This window comes from Bos javanicus, chromosome 4, assembly GCF_032452875.1.
Source record: "Bos javanicus breed banteng chromosome 4, ARS-OSU_banteng_1.0, whole genome shotgun sequence".
Classification (NCBI taxonomy): domain Eukaryota; kingdom Metazoa; phylum Chordata; class Mammalia; order Artiodactyla; family Bovidae; genus Bos; species Bos javanicus.
The window spans coordinates 29,952,429-29,975,380 of NC_083871.1; the positions used below are offsets into that span (position 1 = coordinate 29,952,429).

Below are 22,952 nucleotides of genomic sequence, written 5' to 3' on the forward strand. Positions count from 1 at the left end.
TTAATAAAAGAAAATATTGGATTCTAATTATTTTTTCAATAAGTTAGTGTCTATATGTATATTTGTATGTGTGTTATAAAGTTTTCCTACACCTGTAATTCATTAACTTAGAGATGTAAAATGGAAATGATTTTAAATATTTTATTTCTATTTTTACCATAATAATTGAGTTACATTTCAATGTAGAAACTATAAAACTGTAGAAGCTTGCTTTAGTCACTAGTTATATATTCCTGAAACAAAATTTATCAAAAGAAGATAGGGCTCACTAGATCTAGAGCTTTAAGAGTCCACATTTGAGCTGGGAGAAGGGGTTGTAGGGCTTTATCATCTTGAAGCAATAATTTTTGTCATCTATGAATTATCTCAGTGCAAACTGGCCCAATATGTTAGTAAATTATTAACTTCAGGTGGAATAAAATTAAGTGACTTGTCATTTATCAAAGCTGCCAGAACAATATGTTATGAAGCTGAAGAAAGGAATCAGGGGTTCATCCTTCTGTAAAATCTTTTTTAGGAAATTTAATCTGATCCCCGCCGCCCTTCTTTTAATGTTTCAGAGTCTTGTCGTGTGTGTGTGTGTGTGTGTGTATTTAATGACAGATTACAGATTCCCTGAAATCAGTGGACAAAAACTTACATTCTTCATCTGAAACTCCTTGAAAGTGAGCTAAGAAATGAAATTTTCAATGGGTACAAATTTCTCAGTACACTTGTTTAATGTGTACCTAATAGAACTTCTTTCATTTAAAGCATACAGTTTCTCTTGAGCAATTTGTTACAAAGGGTTAAAAATTCTAATTCACCATCTCATGCCCATTAGGATGGCTCCTATCTAAAAATAGTAATAATAATATAAAGCAGAAAATAAGAAGTGTTGTTGAGGATATAGAGAAATTGGAATACTTGTGCATGGTTGATGGGAATATGAAATGATGTAGGAAACAGTATGGTGATTCCTCAAGAAATTAAAAGAATTACCACATGATCTAGAAATTCTACTCTTGGTCGGATACCCAAAAGAATTGAAAGCAAGGACTTGGAGAGATATTTTTACACCTATATTCATAGCAGTATTATTCACAATAGCCAAAAAGTAGAAGCAACCCAAGTGTTCACTGCCGGTAAATGGATGAACAGAATGTGAGGTAATACACAGTGGAACAGTATTCAGACTTAAAAAGGAGAAAAATTCTGACAAGTACTACAACATGGGTTAACCTTGAAGACATTTTGTTAAGTGAGATAAACCCTTCAGAAAACAATAAAATACTGTATTATTCCACCAAAATGAAGTTATTAAAGTAGTCAGATTCCTGGAAAAAGAAAGTACAATGGTGATTGGCAATGGCTATAGGGGAGGAGTTATTTATTGGGGATTGAGTTTCTTTTGGCCAAGATGAGTGTTCTATGAGTGGTTGATGGTGATAGAAGCACAGCAGTATGATTGTACTTAATACCATTATATTCTTACAAATAGTTGAGATGGTAAGTCCTATGTTATATGTATTTTTTCACTATAAAAAAAAATTCTACTTCAGATATGTGTCTTTCAGTTGTTACCTAACTAATAAAGCAGAGACAGCCAGTGATAAATTACTTTCCCAGTGATTATACTAAAAACCTTTGTACTGTATATCATCATTTGATTTTAAAATCTCAGTGTTGATATAAACTTGTTACCAAGTATAAAATTTGATACTTCAACACAGTTTTAATTAGCAAATTCTACAAATTATATTCACATTGTAATCTTTCCATTTTAAACATTTGTTTTCCAGAAAACTGCAAGAACTGCCTAAAGTAAGAAAGCAAGTTGTTGGACCTTTTGAAATAGTAAGTAAAATTAGTTAGAAAGTGTGTCGATGTATCGGAAAATTTTAGGGAATTGTCAGGAGAGTATAGAATAATTGTGTTTGTCTCATACAAACATAATTTATTTTTGTGTTTGGGGGATTTTAAGAAAATAATTTACCAAACTATTATTTCCAACAGGAAAAATATATGTAAGTAACAAAATCCCATGGACGGAGGAGCCTGGAAGGCTACAGTCCACGGGGTCGCGAAGAGTTGGACACGACTGAGTGACTTCACTTTCACTTTTCACTTTCATGCACTGGAGAAGGAAATGGCAACCCACTCCAGTGTTCTTGCCTGGAGAATCCCAGGGATGGAGGAGCTCGGTGGGCTGCCGTCTGTGGGGTCGCACAGAGTCGGACACGACTGAAGCAACTTAGCAGCAGCAGCAACCCATAAATGATGTAATAAGAGATTAAAAAAAAAAAACACAATACCTGTACAAATATCCAATTTCGCCCAAAATAATGGCAAAAGCTAAAGGTTGGTTTTTGGTGTCTGTTTTTTTAATAGTATCATGCTACCATGTTTTATATGTTTTCCTCAGTTTCGCTTTGCTGATGGACTGGATATCACACTCATGATCCTAGGATTACTAGCATCACTAGTAAATGGGGCCTGTCTTCCTGTAATGTCACTGATATTAGGAGAAATGAGTGACAACCTTATAAGTGGATGTCTAGTCAAAACCAACACAAGTGAGTACAATATTTACTTTTCTATGTTGCTACAGACTCAAAAGTATTAAGGAAAGCAGACAAACTCATAATACAGATTATTCTCTTGTTAAACTATGTAATATTTATTCTTCTGTGTTGCCAGGGACTGAAGAACCAAAATCCATATTTGTCAGCCTTCTTCAAAGAAACAGAACCAATAGAATGTGTGTATGTGTGTGTGTGTTTATGTAGAGAAAAAGAGAGACATTTATTAAAAAAAAAAAAAAGATAGCTCACATGATTAGGGGAAATCCTAAGTCCAAAATCTGTAAGGTAAGTTGCCAGACTGCGGACCCTCTGTTCCCTATTTGACTTTAAATATTAATTTATACCATCTTATTTTCCACCCAAAGTTTAATTTTTTAAATGCCCCAGTTTTGTTCAAGTGGAATAAATTCATAGTTTCCAACTCTATTTCCTTCCATGTGATGACATCCTGTCTACACAGTTATTAATTTTTTTGATATTTTAATGATAGAGTCTAAAGATGTCATTTCACTTGGTAAACAAATGGAACTCCCAATTCATTGAATATATGTTTGTTGATTCCCAGTTATGTCTATCTGTCTCTGTCTCTGAATGAGTGAGTGAAGAAAGGGAAGGAAGGAGGGGGAAAAAGGGAAGGAATAAGGACAAACTTAGCAACTTAAAGCAATCTCTCTGCAAGTACTCCTTCAGTTGCATGCATATGTGCTAAGTTGCTTCAGTCTTAGATCTGCTCTGTAAATGATTACTTTGTTAACTTTAGATAGGGTAGTCATGCATGAAAGTGAAAGTCACTCAGTCCTGTTTGACTCTTTGTGAACCCACGGAGTATACAGTCCATGGAATTCTCCAGGCCGGAATACTGGAGTGGGTAGCCGTTCCCTTCTCCAGGGGATCTTCCCAACTCAGGGATCGAACCTGTAGTCATGAGTATCTGACTGATATTGCTGAATTTTAATTTTGTTTTTGTTTGAGCTGTGTTATTCAGGTTTTCATTGTGTGTTTTTTCAAATGTAATGAATACACAAAGAGGTTGAGAAATATTTAGGTAAATAATGGGTTTTATTTCTATAGGGATTCCCAGGTGGCTCAGTAGTAAAGAATCTGCCTGCCAATTTAGGAGATACAGGAGATGCAGTTTCGATTTCTGGGTCGGAAAGACCCCCTGGAGGAGGAAATGGCAACCACTCCAGTATTCTTGCCTGGAAAATCCCATGGACAGAGGAGCCTTGTTGGCTACAGTCCGTGGGATCACAAAGAGTTGGACATGACTGAGCGACTAAGCACACATCCTATTATTGGTATAACACATTATTAAAAAGAAGTGGAAATATTAAGGAGTATATCTTCAGCCTTCTAACATTGGTTTTCTGAAGGAAAACAGAGGAGGATTTTTTGCTCCTACAATTAATGATATAAATAATAACTATCATTGATCAGAGGCCCATTTTTATTCCAGCACTGAACTTTTGCACATTTTACCTCTATTAATGTAGTCTCCAAAATGAAATTATACCATTTTTATATGATTCTAGGTATGATTTTTAGAAATAATATATATTCTATTTTTTTTCCAAAAGATATATTGTGGGAAGAGAGCTGACTTCAGAGGCATTTCTCATTCAGAATGCAGAAATAGTTTTCTTCACAAAGTCTCCAAAAAACCAAATTAAGAAATTGGCCCCATTTTTCACAAGACTCCTCTCTGCTTCAATAAGAGACCTTGTTCTGTCTAAACAAGTGCTTCTGAGGAGGAGCTTGTGAATTATTGCCACATGCAGAGTTCCCTTTCTCCACAAACTCCTTACATCCCATGACCTCTTTTTTTTAATATAAATTTATTTTAATTGGAGGCTAATTACTTTACAATATTGTATTGGTTTTGCCATACATCAACATGAATCCACCACGGGTGTACATGTGTTCCCCATCCTGAACCCCCCACCCACCTCTTTGTTAATTCAGTTAAATTTCCTTAAAACTTTGTACTGAGGTTTAACATTTCTATGTCAACTTTGATATTTGTGATAAGCTGCTTAAAAAATGTTTCCTATCAGTTCCAAAAATGGAATAAAGGAAAAATGCACATAAAGATCATATACATCATCATATAGGATGTTATTGTGTTTATGTAAGAAATGAAGAGCATGATGTCTGTTGATTTATTACAAATGTTTATTATGATCAGGGAAGGAAATGACAACCCACTGCAGTATTCCTGCCTGGAGAATCCCATGGACAGAGTCTGGTGGGCTACAGTCCATGAGTCGGATATGACTGAGCGGCTAACACAAACACACACATTATGGCCCTTTAAGAAAGAAAATTATGATAGTTGATATCAACCTCTGTTTTGTGCTATTGGTGAAATTACAACCTTGGTATACCAATTAACGTGTGATGTAGGTTTTTTAGAATATATATAGAAATTTTACATGGAAACAGGTAAACCAAAGATTATTTAAATACTACTTTATGATGTTGCCATTCTTGTATCCAACAAATTTCAATGAGCTTCTTTTAAATTTTTCCCATAACTACTACAACTTTCATTTGTATTGTTGCTTTTCCTGGACTTTCTAAATTGTTTCCTGGGGTATTTCAAACTGAATTCTAAATGCATAATCTCAAAGGAAAGGAAATTCTGTTACTATTACTTACATGCCGAAATCAGAGATATCCTAAAGAATTCTTTCCAGGTATGAGCTACATGGCTAATATTTCCTCGTAATTTTTCATGTTGCATGTGTACTTCTTGTGACAAGAGATAATAATTTCAAATTTTAGGTTGAAGAATAGGAAATAAAGATGATCATTAGCTATCGTGTTAAGCCCATCTTCTTAAGAAGACATTATGTTAAGCCCATTTTCTTGAGAAGGCATTATGTTTTGTTTGGAGGACTATATAATATATATATAAAACACATCATGGCCAATTATAAATTGATTAATATCCTTTATAATTTAAAAACCTTTTTACAGCAAATTATCGGAACTGTACTCAGTCTCAAGAGAAGGTGAATGAAGATATGATTGTGTGAGTACAAATGAAATGTTAATATTATATTCATTGCATGCTGCTTTGTATGGAAAAAACTGAAATGTCTATCTGATTATTAATATTACATATAAATAAGTAAAGTAAACATGTCCTCTTCTTTAATTAGATATATAAAACATAATTACATATTATTTTTTCTCCTACTTGAAAGGTGTATAGCTTCATATGCTTTCAGTTTTGACAAAATTGTCATAATAGAAATGTATTGGAATTTGCATTTTTATATCAGCTTTGTTTCCTGGAACTGAAGGTACATATCCTAGATATTAAATGACTAATTTTTCCTTTTCTTCAAGTTGTTTTTCTTACAAAACTTACAGAAAAAGTGCCACCTCAGTAAACTTTAAAAGCCAAAAATATGTGTGCAACAAACAGTTAAATAAAAAAAATAAAGAATAGTAAAGTTTTATTCAGATGAATTTTGGAAACGAACTATGCAGACTATTATCAGTTTAGTTCAGTTCTGTCGCTCAGTCATGTCTAACTCTTTGCAACCCCATGAACCACAGCATGCTAGGCCTCCCTGTCCATCACCACTCCTGGAGTTTACTCAAACTCATGTTCATTGAGTCGGTATTGCCATCCAGCCATCTCATCCTCTGTCGTCCCCTTCTACTCCTGCCCTCAAATTTTCCAGGATCAGGGTCTTTTCAAATAAGTCAGTCCTTCGCATGAGGTGGCCAAAGGATTGGAGTTTCAGCTTCAGCATCAGTCCTTCCAATGAACACTCAGGACTGATCTCCTTCAGAATGGACTGGTTGGATCTCCTTGCAGTCCAAGGGACTCTCAAGAGTCTTCTCCAACACCACAGTTCAAAAGCATCAATTCTTTGATGCTCAGCTTTCTTTATAGCCCAACTCTTACATCCATACATGACTGCTGGAAAACCATAGTCTTGACTAGATGGACCTTTGTTGGCAAATAATGTCCCTGCTTTTGAATATGCTATCTAGGTTGGTCATAACTTTCCTTCCAAGGAGTAAGCGTCTTTTAATTTCATGGCTGCAGTCATCATCTACAGTGATTTTGGAGACCAAAAAAATAAAGTCAGCCAATGTTTCCCCATCTATTTGCCATGAAGTGATGAGACCGGATGCCATGATCTTAGTTTTCTGAACGTTGAGCTTTAAGCCAACTTTTTCACTCTCCTCTTTCACGTTCATCAAGAGGCTCTTTAGTTCTTCTTCACTTTCTGCCATAAGGGTGGTGTTATTTGCATATCTGAGGTTATTGATATTTCTTCCAGCAATCTTGATTCCAGCTTGTGCTTCATCCAGTCCAGCATTTCTCATGATGTACTCTGCATATAAATTAAATAAGCAGGGTGAGAATATACAGCCTTGACATACTCCTTTCTTAATTTGGAACCAGTCTGTTGTTCCATGTCCAGTTCTAACTGTTGCTTCCTGACCTGAATGTAGATTTCTCAGGAGGCAGGTTAGGTGATCTGGTATTCCCATCTCTTTAAGAATTTTCCAGTTTATTTTGATCCACATAGTCAAAGGCTTTGGCATAGTCAATAAAGCAGAAATAGATGTTTTTATGGAACTCTCTTGCTTTTTCTATGATTCAGCGGATGTTGGTAATTTGATCTCTGGTTCCTCTGCCTTTTCTAAAACCAGCTAGAACATCTGGGAGTTCATTGTTCACGTATTGCTGAAGCCTGACTTGGAGAATTTTGAGCATTACTTTACTAGCATGTGAGATGAGTGCAATTGTGTGGTAGTTTGAGCTTTCTTTAGAATTGCCTTTCTTTGGGATTGGAATGAAAACTGACCTTTTCCTGTCCTGTGGCCACTGCTGAGTTTTCCAAATTTGCTGGCATACTTAGTGCAGCACTTTCACAGCATCATCTTTTAGGATTTGAAATGGCTCAACTGGAATTCCATCATCTCCATTAGCTTTGTTTGTAGTGATGCTTCCTAAGGCCCACTTGACTTCACATTCCAGGATGTCTGGCTCTAGGTGAGTGATCACACCTTCGTGATTATCTGGGTCATGAAGATCTTTTTTATACAGTTCTTCTGTGTATTCTTGCCACCTCTTCTTAATATCTTCTGCTTCTGTTAGGTCCATACCATTTCTGTCCTTTATTGAGCCCATCTTTGCATGAACTATTCCCTTGGTATCTCTAATTTTCTTGAAGAGATCTCTAGTCTCAGACTATTTATAATAAAATTGTATTCAGATTAAAAATTGTAAATTCTGAAATAGATAATTTATAAGGACATTTTGTTTTTGTAGGCTTGTGTCTTAAGCAATATGCTTTCCTCTGTTGCATGTGTTGAGTTTGTTAGAGAAATGCAAACTTACTGGGTATATTCACTGGATTTCAGTAGTGTCTCACTAAAGCTATCTGTCTTATCAGACCTAAAGTGAAAGTAAAAGTGTTAATTGCACAGTCGTGTTGGACTCTTTGCGTGACTGTAGCTTACCAGGCTCCTCTGTCCACAGGATTCTCCACACAAGAATACTGGAGTGCGTTGCCATTCCCTTCTCCAAGGGATCTTCCTGACCCAGAGATCGAGCCTGGGTCTCCTACATTGCAGGCAGATTCTTTACCATCTGAGCTACCAGGGAAGCCCTTATCAGACCTAGGGGATCTCTTATTCTTTTCCCCCGGAAGTGAAGCCTCCATGTTACACAACCCTAAGGACATTGCAATGGTACTCTCTAGGCCATAATTCTTGATCTTCCCCACTGTTAGCCACAACCTCATGTGACTGTGGCTTCATAATCTTCAATTAATTTAAATTAAATAAAATTTAAAAATCAGTTCCTCATCCTCAGTCACATGCCAAGTGCTCACAAGTTATATAAGGCTGGCTGCCATATTGTACAGCATCAATATGGAACATTTTCTTCATCACAGAACATTCATTTGGGCTGTTCTGTTCTGCAACTAAATGTGAATACTACTGCCTCAAGTTTTGCTTTGCTGCAGTCTCAGCTTTCTTAGAGGGAACATTTCCAATTTTTTTAGCAATTTTTTCATAAAATTTATTGGTATTGGATCTTTTGAAAATTCCTAATTAGGATCCAGGAACTTCCTTCTACTCACTTCATGGGAAATAGATGGGGAAACAGTGGAAACAGTGTCAGACTTTATTTTGGGGGGCTCTAAAATCACTGCAGATGGTGACTGCAGCCATGAAATTAAAAGATGCTTACTCCTTGGAAGGAAAGTTATGACCAACCTAGACAGCATATTCAAAAGTAGAGACATGACTTTGCCAACAAAGGTCCGTCTAGTCAAGGCTATGGTTTTTCCAGTGGTCACGTATGGATGTGAGAGTTGGACTGTGAAGAAGGCTGAGTGCCAAAGAATTGATGCTTTTGAACTGTGGTGTTGGAGAAAACTCTTGAGAGTCCCTTGGACTGCACAGAGATCCAACCAGTCCATTCTGAAGGAGATCAGCCCTGGGATTTCTTTGGAGGGAATGATGCTGAAGCTGAAACTCCAGTACTTTGGCCACCTCATGCGAAGAGCTGACTCATTGGAAAAGACTCTGATGCTGGGAGGGATTGAAGGCGGGAGGACTGAAGGCCAGAGGATGAGATGGCTGGATGGCATCACTGACTCGATGGACTTGAGTCTGAGTGAAATCCGGGAGTTTGTGATGGACAGGGAGGCCTGGCGTGCTGCGATTCATGGGATCGCAAAGTGTCGGACACGACTGAGCGACTGAACTGAACTGAACTGAACAGTATTAGAACAGGGCTCTGATGTTACAATCATGAAGTATGAGTTTCTTACAAAAAAAGTTTGGAACCTTTAAAATTAGGGACATCTATATAAAAAACAGATAATAAAAGGGCTAGAGTAAGATATGTCTATGTAGTCTATGCACAGTTATTAAGCGATTATAAAATTTATGAGGAAATATTCCTAACATTTATAATGTACTATTTGTTATGATATTGTTTCTCAAACTAGTGTTATCAGTTTGGAAATATTTGAGATATATAATTAGAAAACACTGTATATGACACCCTTGTTGGACACTTTGGACAGATAAGCATAGTTATGGCTCAGTTTAACCCAAGTTTTCCAAACCTCTTTAACTATGGAAACTAAACATCCTGCTGAGCTAATGTTTTGATGAACAGCTCTCTGGGAAACAGTTTTTTATAGAACTCTTGGTAGGGATAAAGTTGTGCCTCTTACCTCTGTAATAATCAGGAACTGAAGACTTTTATTTTACCTGAGTCATTTTACAAAGACAATCACTCATAGCTTTATGTAATTTTAATGTTTTAATGTTGTCTGTGCCTTTGTCTTACTAATTAGACAATTGTTCTGAAAATAAGATTCCTCCTTTGTAATCAGTTCCCATTTCCACCCCTGCTGCTGCTGCTGCTGCTAAGTCGCTTCAGTCGTGTCCGACTCTGTGCGATCCCATAGACGGCAGCCCACCAGGCTCCCCCGTCCCTGGGATTCTCCAGGCAAGAACACTAGAGTGGGTTGCCATTTCCTTCTCCAGTACATGAAAGTGAAAATTGAAAGTGAAGTCGCTCAGTGGTGTCCGACCCTCAGTGACCCCATGGACTGCAGCCTACCAGGCTCCTCCGTCCATGGGATTTTCCAGGCAAGAGTACTGGAGTGGGGTGCCATTGCCTTCTAGCCCCAAACAAATACATCTCTGCTATCTTTAAAGAGTTGCATAATTCAGACATTGCATGTGCTTAGAAACATTCAGTATATAGGATTTCCCACCTAGCCTCTTTTATTAAATGTAATGTTTTTGAGGTTCATTCATATTATAATGTGTTTAGTAGTTTATTTCTTTTCATTGCTTAGTAGTAATCCACAGTAAGGATATATCACATTTTGTTTGTTCACCAGATGATGGGCTTTAGGACTGTTTCCATTTTTCTTTTTTGTGTGTGCAATTTAAAAATAATGTTTCTATGAACATTAATATGTAAGTTTCTGTGTGGACATATGTTTTTATTTCTCTTGGGTAGATACCTAGGAGTGGAATTGCTGGGTCATATGATAAGGTCACATTCAACTTTTTAAGAAACTGCCAAACTGTTTTCCAAAGTGGATACACCATTTTACTTTCCCACGAACAACATGTGTTTCAGTTTCTCCACAACTTCACCAACACTTGTTATTGTCTTTTTTATTATAGCTACTTTGTAGGTATGAAGTGGTATGGTATTGTGACTTTAATTTGCATCTCCCTAGTGACTAATAACGAGCATTTTTTTATTTACTTTTTAAGCATTCATGTATTTCTTTGGTAAAATACATATTCAAATATTTTGCATAGGTTGTTGTGTTTGTCTTAAATATTGAATTGTAAGAGTTCTTTATAAATTCTAGATATGAGTTCTTTGTCAGATATATGACTGGCATATATTTTCTCCTAGTGTGTGGCTCCTTTTCTCATTTTCTTAAAGATTCCTTTTGAGGCAGAAAAGTTTTAAATTTTGATTAGGTACAGTTTATCAAGTTTTTTGTTTATGAATTTCCCTTTTGGACTTAGGAATTCTTTGCATAGGATCATGAAAATTCTCTTCTATATTTTCTTCTAGAAATTTCAACATTTTAGCTCATCCTTAGGTTTTTGATCCATTTTGAGTTTTTTTTGTGACTATTGTGAGGTAAGGGTCTAACTTCTTTTTTGCATGTGGCTATTCATTTGTCCCAAGACTATTTCTTAAAAAAACGTTTTTTCCACATTGAATTGCCTTGGCACTTTTGCTAAAAATCAAATGCCCACAAATATAAGGGCTTCTGTTCTCTCATTTTTGTTGCAGTTATTGATATGGTTATCCTTATACTACTGTTGGGCTTCCTTTGTGGCTCAGACAGTAAAGAATCCCCTGCAGTGCAGAAGACCTGGGTTCAATCCCTGGGTTGGGGAGATCCCCTGGAGGAAGGCATGGCAACACACTCCAGTATTCTTGCCTGGAGAATTTCATGGACAGAGGAGCCTGGCTGGCTGCAGTCCATGGGGTCACAAAGAATTGGACACGACCAAGCGACTAAGTACAGCATATGTTGGTATCACACTGCCTTGAATACTGTAGATTTAGAGTTTAAATAAATAAATTTTTAAAAATCAGGTAATGAAAATCCTCCAACTTTGTTCTCTTTAGACATCTCATCTCTACATACATTTCTACATCTATTTTGGGGTTATCTTTCAAAATCTGCCAAATAGCCTGCTGAGATTTTTGACAGGGGTTGATTGAATCTATAGATCAATCTGGGGAGCTCATCATCTTATCAACACTGAGTCCTCCAATCCATTTATTCAGATCTTTAATTTCTCCCAACAATGTTTTATAGTTTTCAGTGTACAAGTCTTCCATTTCTTCTTTGCATTTGGTTTTCTTACCCATTTTCCTCTTACAATATTGCAAACATTTTCCCCACAACATTATAAAGAGTTCAATAAGATTTCTATTAAACCTATAGCATTCTGTGGTATCCTTGAGCAGTCCCTTCTATTAGAAAACAGTCAGTTCTCATTATTGTAATAATTATCTTCTATTAAAGTCATCATGAACACTGAAATACCAATACTGAACCATTACTTCTAGGTTTCTGTGAACCTCCAGTCACAACATTTTCATTAATCAATTAATATTGAACTCCTGGTCAACAGCACTGTAACTCACGTCTGAATGACACTTCCCTTTCACATGTATTTTCATGTGCCATAGGGCACTTCACAGCTTCCTGCACTTAGGAACGCTAGACAAGACTTCAACTTGCTTCTTGAGAGTTATTTTAAACAGTGAAATCATCAGCAAAAAACACAAATATGAGAACAATTTACCACTACCTAGATCACAAAAATGACATTGAAGGACAGGGAAGCCTGGTGTGCAGCAGTGCATGGAGTCGCAAAGAGTCAGACACAAGTTAGTGACTGAACAACAACAACAAAAAACAATGAGAGCTAAAACAGAAAAGCAGAATGTTGCCTTGTTCAGCCTCAGCTGGGAACATCTATCTATGTTGGGTGACTCAAAATTTTTGCCACTCTGCACATGTCCATAAATAACAATGAAAACAGCAATAACTGATTTTGGGTTACAAGTAAATTTTATTGAACAGGCACATTTGCCAACAGAGAATCTGGGAATAATGAGACTCAAGTGTACATCTCTTTGTGCTTTTCTTGGTACTTTACTATCTTGGCTTTCCAATTACCTCACTGGCCACTTCTCAAGCTTTCTTTACTGATTCTTTGTCCTCTTCTTAAACTCTACCATGTTTGGAGAGTACTGCAGCTCAGTCCTTGGTCTTATTCTCTTTTTTTTTATTGATATCTACACTTTATTCTCTGTCTCTGTGGATGATCTCAGCCAGTACTTTAATTGCCACCTATCAGCTGTTGACTCAAATTTTCATCTCCAGCCAATACCCATCTCCAGCACTTCAGCTTCTCATTTTCAACTTATTATTTGGTATCCACTTTGATGTTTAATAGGCATGTCAGACTTATGTCTAAATCAAAACACTTGATATCTCCTGCAAATCTGTTCCTCTGTCACCTGCCCACATCTGTAAATGGCACCCCATTCATTCAGTTGCTCAAGACAAAATCTAAGCAGTTATGCTTCCTTTCTTCCCTTCCTGCTTTCCTCACATCCAGTACATTGGCAATTCTTGTCTGTTGTTGTATTTCCAAAATATAACTAGAATATGTCTACCTCTTTGCAATCAGCTTCCACCGTCTACATCTAAGCCTCCATCTTTCTTACTGTGACCACTGCAATTGCCTCCTATCTAAACTGTCTTTTTTTTCTTTCGTTGTTGCCTTCATCTATTCTCCAGAGTGGATCCAGAGTAATCTTTAAAAGTTGAATAGAGAAGGACATTGTATGTTTAAATGGTCTTCTTATCTCTTGGAATAAAACTTGTGCAATGCACCATAGGTAAGAGCCCTGTGACTTGCCAAATTCTCCAGCCTTACAATTTCATACCACTTTGGACTGTTTTTGTTCTGGGAATATGGTAAGCTCTTTCCTGCCTCTGAATGTATTACTTGCTCTTCTCTGTTCCTGCAATGCTTTTCTTGCTTTTTCATGGCTGGTTCCATTTCTTCTTTTGAATCCCAGCCATTATATCATTTCCTCAAAGGAAATTTTCTTAATCATTCTTTTTATCTTCACTAACTCTCCTGTAGTCTGCCAGGCTCCTCTGTCCTTGGGGTTTCCCAAGCAAGAATATTGAAATGGGTTGCCATTTCCTTCTTCAGGGATCTTCCTGACCCAGGGATTGAACCTGCATCTCCTGATATTGATCCATCAGTGGCACTGAGGTTGTTTTCATATCTTGGCTATTGCAAATAATACTGTGATGAATGTAGAGGAGCATATGTCTTTTCAAACTATTGGTTTTATATTTTTCAGATAAATACCCAGAGTGGAATATCTGGATTATATGATAGTTCTATTCTTAATTTTTTGAGGAATCTCCATACTGTTTTCCATAGTGGCTTCACCAATTTAAATTCCCAGCAACAGTGCACAAGGATTCCCTTTACTTCACATCCCCACCAACACTTGTTATTTCCTGTTTTTGTGATAATAGCCATTTTAACAGATGTGAAGTGGTATCTCCTTGTGGTTTTGATTTGCATTTCCCTGATGATAAGTGATATTCAACATATTTTCATGTGTCTCTTGGCCATCTGTATGCTTTCTTTGGAAAAATGTCTCTCCCGATCCTCAGCCCATTTTTTATTTAGATTGTCTGTTTTCTCCTTGTTGATTTTCATTAATTTTTATATATCTTGGATCCCAGCCATTATATCATTTCCTCAAAGGAAATTTTCTTAATCACTCTTTTTATCTTCACTAACTCTCCTGACTCACCTTTTTGTTAGTCGCTAAGTCCTGTCCAACTCTTTTGGGACTCCATGGACTGTAGTCTGCCAGGCTCCTCTGTCCTTGGGATTTCCCAGGCAAGAATATTGGAATGGGTTGCTGTCTCCTTCTCCAGAGATCTTCCCAACCCAGGGATTGAACCTGCATCTCCCGATATATATATATAATATTAGATATATGACTTGTAAATATCTTCTCCCATTCCATAGATTGTCTTTCTATTTTGTTGATAATTTCCTTTGTTGTGCAAAACTTTTTGGTTTGAAGTCATCCCATTTGTTTATTTGAAAGCTTGTCTGATTCCAAGAACCGATCTATTTCTTCTAGGTTGTCCAACTTGTTGGCAAATAACTGTTCATTATATTCTCTTATAATCCTTTGTATTTCTTTGGTATCTGTTGTAATTTCTCCTCTTTTGTTTCTGATTTTATCTAAGCCTTTTCTTTTTTCTTAGTAAGTTCAGCCAAAGTTCTGTCAATTTTATCTTTTCAAAGAACCAGCTTTTAGTTTCATTCATATTTTCTGTTGTTTTTAGTCTCTATTTCATTTATTTCTGCTCGCCACTGTCTTCAGGCTTCACTTCTTTTTCTTTTTCTAGTTCCATGAGGTGTTAAGTTAGATTATTTATTTGAGATTTTTCTTATTTATAGGCCTGCTGTGAACTTCTCCTTAGTACTGAACTTGCTGTGTCCCATAGATTTTGGCATGAAATGAATACATTTCTTATCTGGTCTACCGCTGTTAGATATTTAGAATGTTTACAGTTTTATGTATTAATGCTACAATAAACATTCATCTAGATTAATCTTTGTACATATTTCCTCAGGGTAAATTATTTAAGTTGGATAATTTTGGATTTAATGGTGTATTATATATATATATATATTTAAAGCATTTAAAAAATATATTTAAAGCATTTTATAAAATACTTTTGACTACTATCATTTCTTTACTCTCCCTTTTTGTATGTTTTCCATATACAACTAAAATGATTATGTCAATGTAGCACTTTCAAATGAAAGTATTAAAAATATAGAAAGAAACTATAACTAACAAACATATTTTGAAATACCAAGCTATGCTAATAATATCAGATCAGATCAGATCAAGTCAGTTGCTCAGTCATGTCCGACTCTTTGCGACACCACAAATCGCAGCACGCCAGGCCTCCCTGTCCATCACCAACTCCTGGAGTTCACTCAGACTCATGTCCATCGAGTCAGTGATGTCATCCAGCCATCTCATCCTCTGGCATCCCCTTCTCCTCCTGCCCCCAGTCCCTCCCAGCATCAGAGTCTTTTCCAATGAGTCAACTCTTCACATGAGGTGGCCAAAGTACTGGAGTTTCAGCTTTAGCATCATTCCTTCCAAAGAAATCCCAGGGCTGATCTCCTTTAGAATGGACTGGTTGGATCTCCTTGCAGTCCAAGGGACTCTCAAGAGTCTTCTCCAACACCACAGTTCAAAAGCATCAATTCTTCAGCGCTCAGCTTTCTTCACTGTCCAACTCTCACATCCATACATGACCACAGGAAAAACCATAGCCTTGACTAGATGGACCTTTGTTGGCAAAGTAACGTCTCTGCTTTTGAATATGCTATCTAGGTTGGTCATAACTTTCCTTCCAAGGAGTAAGCGTCTTTTAATTTCATGGCTGCCGTCACCATCTGCAGTGATTTTGGAGCCCAGAAAAATAAAGTCTGACAGTGTTTCCACTGTTTCCCCATCTATTTCCCATGAAGTGATGGGACCAGATGCCATGATCTTCGTTTTCTGAATGTTGAGCTTTAAGCCAACTTGTTCACTCTCCACTTTCACTTTCATCAAGAGGCTTTTGAGTTCCTCTTCACTTTCTGCCATAAGGGTGGTATCATCTGCATATCTGAGGTTATTGATATTTCTCCCAGCAATCTTGATTCCAGCTTGTGTTTCGTCCAGTCCAGCATTTCTCATGATGTACTCTGCATATAAGTTAAATAAACAGGTGACAATATACAGCCTTGACAAACTCCTTTTCGTATTTGGAACCAGTCTGTTGTTCCATGTCCAGTTCTAACTGTTGCTTTCTGACCTGCATACAGATTTCTCAAGAGGCAGATCAGGTGGTCTGGTATTCCCATCTCTTGAAGAATTTTCCACAGTTTATTGTGATCCACACAGTCAAAGGCTTTGGCATAGTCAATAAAGCAGAAATAGATGCTTTTCTGGAACTCTCTTGCTATTTCCATGATCCAGCGGATGTTAGCAATTTGATCTCTGGTTCCTCTGCCTTTTCTAAAACCAGCTTGCACATCAGGAAGTTCACGGTTCACATATTGCTGAATAAGAGAGGTATATTCTGAGTGTCATACGAGGGTAACCTAGATTCCTCTATCAACATACTCAGCCTTTCTGGTGGTGGTTTATTTTTAATTATGTGCTTTAGCACAAACTCTCTTAATCAAATATGACAAATTTCATTTTTTGGTAACAAAGGAAAAAAAGGTGTACTTCAGTCTCACTAAAATTTCCAATAATCTTTTTTTCAGGTTAACCTTGTATTATGTTGGAATAGGAGTTACTGCCTTGATTTTTGGCTACATACAGATTTCGTTTTGGGTCATGACTGCAGCACGACAGACCAAGAGAATTCGAAAACAGTTTTTCCATTCAGTTTTGGCTCAGGACATCAGCTGGTTTGATAGTTGTGACATCGGTGAACTTAATACGCGCATGACTGAGTAAGAGGATGGATATGCAGTTTATCAACTTTGTTCTTATACGTGATGTACAAATGACTTAATTTCATGTATTTTCTTGCTTCAGGGACATCAACAAAATCAATGATGGTATTGGAGACAAGATTGCTCTGTTGTTTCAAAACATGTCTACTTTTTCTGTTGGCCTGGCAATCGGTTTGGTGAAGGGCTGGAAACTCACACTGGTGACTCTGTCCACGTCCCCTCTTATAATTGCTTCAGCAGCCATATTTTCTAGGGTAGGTAAGATGGCTAATGCAGTGTTGACTGAAAGCAAGAATGTGAAGATATTTTACTGAGATTGTATAAAAAGAAGGCAGTTCTATATTTATGTGTCCCCAAATAAGAAAGAATATTATATGTCACAAATGCTTTTGATTTTGTTTATCATTAACCGCCTTTCTATCTTCAAGTAATTTGACTACAATGAAGTCTGGGTTTAATATCTCACTAACATCGAAGAATATTACTTTCATTTAGAACTTAATGCAGTTTCGAATACTAGCATGAATAAAGTTTTATGCCACTATACATTGAATGCTGGAAAAATCTTGTGTATTTTAAATTCCCAGATAATTGTGTTTCAATTAATTTCACTAGAACAGAATGGAGAAATCCTAAAACAGTAAACATTTAAGCTGTTATGTGACTATTTTATGTCAACCATTCCAAATTTATATTTTATTAGGCTCTGAATAACCACTTAAAATGTCTGCTAATGTATATGTTTATATATTATGTCAATCTGTTTCAATTTTTTAAAACAAATTATGTATTTACACAAGTTATATTTTATCACTGTTATAGTGTGAATATTAATCTCTTTACAAGATATTAACCTATTTACAGCCTGGTTTTGAAATCAGTGCCCTTTGTGAAGGGCAAAATATATATATCCCTGCACCAATATATCCTTAATATCTCTCTCCATGTTAAGTCTTTGGCAATACTACCAATGTGTATACCCATTTCCTAGATTGGAGGCACAGTGTACTCTTGAAAGATGAGTTTTGTTTTGTTTTGGGGTTTTTTTGAGTTTAAAATTTTTCAAAGCTAATTGTTCTTTATGGAAGTCAAAACCATAAAATTCACTGAGTTTATTTGTTAGCTATATACAAATTCAACCAAACAAGAACTTTCAGCAATAAAACATATTCTGATTAAAAATCCCTTCACAATAGATTTGGGTGTTTAGACAACAGATCTTTATTTAGTGAGTTCTAGTGTTGACCTTGTAACCCTTGTCAAAATCTTCATCCCCAGCTTACCAGAAATGAGGACCCCTCAGTAGGAAAATTACCCATGTTACTAAAATCAGAGCTATAACTTCCCAGGAAGTGAAGTGGACAATGAGTTTAAAAAGAACAGCAGTGGGGGAAACTAAAGTCTGCTCTTGTTATTAACTGGTTGCAATAGGAAGCAAAGTCAAAATTATCTAAATGACTGAAGAAGCCAGGCTGGATGGTTTCTAGCATCTTTTAATTCAACTTAATTCGACAAGTATTTATTGAATGCTGGATATGTATTGGGTTGGCCAAAAAGTTTGTTTGGGTTTTTTGATAAGATGTTACAGAAAAGCCCAAATGAATTTTTTGGCCAACCTACTACAAGGTTTTTTGCTATGTGCAGCTTCCCTTTCAGTGATACATTATAGAAATAGCTATCTTTATTAAGTGAATTCGATAAATAATGAGGATTACTCAGTTTGTAATACCTTCTGCTTTAGCAAACACCTGAACATGTCTTACACAAAATTAGTTCCAATTATGTGGAGTGTATTTTGAAAGTGGATTGATTTGTTATGGGAGCAAGCCACAGTTATAGACTCATAACCCTAAGGACAATTTCCCTGCTTCCTTTCATTGAACTGTTATGCTAATTACTAAATTAAATCCTTCACTTATTAAAGGAATAGTAAGTGAGATGTATAATAGAGAAAAAGGCACATGCTGATTAAAAATTTTGAGAAATCAAGTAAAATTGACTAATATCACCAAGAAATAGTCTCTCTCTCTCTCATTCCTCTTCTTGCTACAACTCTCTAACTCACCCTTGGGAAGTCTTTCTTTTTTTCTTTTTACATAGTAAGAAATCAAATCAAGTCAGATCAGGCACACTAATTTCCAAAATACACTTAAGAAGAACCATGTCCCTAATATTCTTCTCCAAATCAAATTTTTCCAAACAGTATTGAGATAGATACTCATTTTCTAAGCTTTTAAAAATATAGAGAAAAAACAGTGAAGCTCCATTAGAAGGAAAAACAGAGATTTAGACTCTAGGTTATGTTAAGCTAAGCTTATTCACTGCTGCGAGATTCTAAAAAGTCAGTATCTGTCATCGTTGATTTCCTTATTTGCAAACTGACTGAGTTAGAATGTTGTAAGTATCTTTTCAGTAGTAAAATTTTGTCATTCTAGATTCTACCTGAATTAAATTCTCTGCACATTGTTAGTATCTCAGGTTATTCTTTTTTTTTCTGATAATCGATCACACTTTATTTTTTATTGGGGTATAATTTACAATATTGTGTTAGTTGAAGGTGTACAACCAAGTGAATCTGTTATACATATACATATATCCATTCTTTTTTAGTGTCTCTTCCTATATAGGCCATTACAGAGTGTTGAGTAGACTTCCCTGTGCTCTACAGTAGTTCCTTATTACTTATCTATTATGTATATATGTTTGCATGTGTCAAACTCAGTCTGCTAATTTGTCCCCTTACCCTTATCCAGGGTAGCCAGAAATGTATCTTTTACATCTATAACTCTATTTCTGTTTTGTAGATAAGTTCATTTGTAGCCGTCTTTTGGATTCCACATGTAAGTGATATCATATGGTATTTGTCTACCCTAAGTTATTCTTAGGTTAACTGTGGTCTTTGTTTATTATAGATAGTTATTTCATTATCCAGTAAGGAATTAAATGCCTATTCCAAAGCTGGCGCTGTAGCAGAAGAAGTCTTGTCATCAATCCGAACAGTCATAGCCTTTGGGGCCCAGGAGAAAGAAATTCAAAGGTCTGTTTCTTTAATTATGATAATATACACTTGCTTTTATTTCCCCCTGAGGCTATTTCCACCAGGAGTCAGTGGTCCAGCTGTAATGGGAACACATCTCTGTCTGACATCACAGCTGCAACTTTTTTTTTTGGTGGTTGTTTTTTGTTTTGTTAAATAAGATCAATAACTTTATAATTTGTGTAAAAGTGTTGCAGCCATATTATAAAAATTCAAACCATTGGAGAAATATACAGAAGAAAAATAACTCACCTTGTTTCACCCTCTTCAGAAAAACAATTAATATTTAGTGACTATCATTCCAGGCATCTTTTCACATATATACACAGACATCAGAATAGGGAGGTCAATACAAAGATCAACAGAAATTATTCTGCTAAGTGTGAGCCTGCTCTTCATCTTATTCATAACAAAAATAATTACTTTAACTTTTACCTGAAGAAAATTAAATGGAAATGGAATTTGAAGAATTTTTCAAAATTTAGACAGCAAATCTCTTCCCAGAAATAATTGTCATCCCAAAGTTATTCCTCTAAAGTGAAGAGGAAAATTAAGGACTCATTTCATGGCTAGAATCTTTGTTTTTCAGCAACTTGTTTCACTTTATCAAGGTTGGAGAAGGAAATGGCAATCCACTCTAGTATTCTTGGCTGGAGAATTCCATAGACAGAAGAGCCTGATGGGCTATAGTCCATGGGGTTGCAAAGGGTCAGACACGACTGAGTGACTATCACTCAAGATTATTATATTTTGTTGTGCCTTTTAAAGGTATACGCAGAATCTAAAAGATGCAAAGGATGTTGGCATAAAAAAAGCTATTGCTTCAAAACTCTCTCTTGGAGCTGTGTACTTCTTTATGAATGGAACCTATGGACTTGCTTTTTGGTATGGAACCTCCTTGATTCTTAGTGGAGAACCTGATTATACCATCGGAACTGTTCTTGCTGTAAGTCTTATTTGAGAACACAGGTAACTGGCTTAGATAATCTTTTCTTACCTAGCATTTATTAAAAATTTCTCTTTGAATGATAGTGAATATTTAGAGATGAGTGTTTTAATAAACAAGTATTTCTTTCCTTCAAATGATTTGTATGCGCCTTTATAGTTGTATGTTGTCAGGATTTACTCATCCAGTATGATTTAGTGTCTTCTAAAGGCATGATGCTTTTGAAAGAATCATAATTGAATTCTTCACTGGGAGTTAGAGTCATCTTAATCCAGGAGTCAAAAAGACCAGTCTCTTGTAAGACTGTTTTCTTTCCATCTTGCTGAGATAAGAGGACGCTCTGCATTCACCTTTCTAAATGTCTTCTTCTGGAAATGTTCTGTAGATTGGACTCTCCTACTCTTCCTCTGTCCTTTCAGCTCATGGTAATGTTTAAAACAAACTATATATAGCTATGTTCAGCATCACAACTTAGAGTTTTTTAAACTCTTAATGGTTATACATTAAATTATAATTTTTTCACTTACGCTCCTAAGTTTCAATAATAAACATATCAGTTCAGGGTTAAGTTCATTTGTCTTGATGAACTAAATGGATCTGGCTGATATACTTTAGTTCTCATTTGGCCTTCCCATTCTATGTAGATTTCTTTTTTGTTAACTAAAGTCATCTTTTAAAGTTTAGACTTTTACTTTTAAGACTTTAAGCTATTCATTAATTTCTGGTAAATAAAACTTGAGTTTGAGAAATTTTTAGCACCTTTTTCCTCCTCAGTTTATGTGTGGCTCTAGGTTTATAACTAACTTGCTAAGCTTTAGCTTCCTCATCTATAAGACAGGGAAACTAGCACTTAGCTTGTGAGACTCTTTGCTTATTTGTCTTTTGGCAGAGATGTGTCTGTCTGAAAATGGACAACTGTCCACTAATACAAGTAATCAGAAAAGTTGGGGAAGAATAGTACGGCATCTCTAAGACAATGAAATCTATAACATCCTTCCCTTTAAAGTTAAGAAGTTAACCAGCATGCAGGACAGTACAGCTCACCTCCTCACCGATCCAGGTTCATGTATGGCTAGCAGTCCTCAGTAAGCAGATTTTTCTGCTCAGCTTCCCCACAGGTAATAACAAGATGATTATGGGACAATTAGAAATTGTTCAACATTAAGAAAAGGCCAACTGCATTTGGATTAACTAATATTTCCTTTCTGTTTGACAACATCTTCCGATCTTTCCTATCTAATTTCTCTAAAATCCCTCTGAATCTCAACCAAGTATACACTTCATTCTGTTGTCCCTCTTATATAACTGTGAAGGATAAATATTATTTTTTGTTTCTGTAGGTTTTTTTTAGTGTAATCCATAGTAGTTATTGTATTGGAGCAGCAGCCCCTAACTTTGAAACGTTCACTATAGCCAGAGGAGCCGCTTTTAATATTTTCCACATTATTGATAAGGTAAGACTCCCAATTGATTTGAAAGATAACTATCATTACTGCAAGAAGGAAACCAAAGTACAGGCACACTCATTTCACTAAAATGAAAAGATGGACAAAATCCATGTTGACCAATTGGCTATAGAAAAAGGAATTGTTTTAACTCTTCTATAAGGAGATTGTGTTTTATCAAAGGCTTCACATCCAACTCAATGCACTTCTAAAGCAGAAAGGAAAATATTGTAAAAGAAAACACATCTTTAAACTACTTTTAGAATATAGAGAGTGTCAGCTTAGTTTCTCTAAGATTTATACTGCCCTCTTTGTTTTTCCAA

At 36.0% G+C, this 22,952-nt stretch overlaps 1 protein-coding gene across 1 annotated transcript in view; it reads left to right on the forward strand.

Moving 5' to 3' along the window:
* ABCB5 (ATP binding cassette subfamily B member 5) overlaps positions 1–22,952 on the forward strand; it is a 119,423-nt gene that overhangs the window by 2,375 nt on the left and 94,096 nt on the right. Inside the window, exons 3-10 of the mRNA XM_061413675.1 lie at positions 1,782–1,836; positions 2,405–2,555; positions 5,544–5,598; positions 17,007–17,198; positions 17,284–17,455; positions 20,114–20,238; positions 21,007–21,184; positions 22,525–22,638. Of these exons, the coding sequence (XP_061269659.1) occupies positions 1,782–1,836; positions 2,405–2,555; positions 5,544–5,598; positions 17,007–17,198; positions 17,284–17,455; positions 20,114–20,238; positions 21,007–21,184; positions 22,525–22,638 (1,042 nt within the window). The remainder of the gene's footprint in view (positions 1–1,781; positions 1,837–2,404; positions 2,556–5,543; positions 5,599–17,006; positions 17,199–17,283; positions 17,456–20,113; positions 20,239–21,006; positions 21,185–22,524; positions 22,639–22,952) is intronic.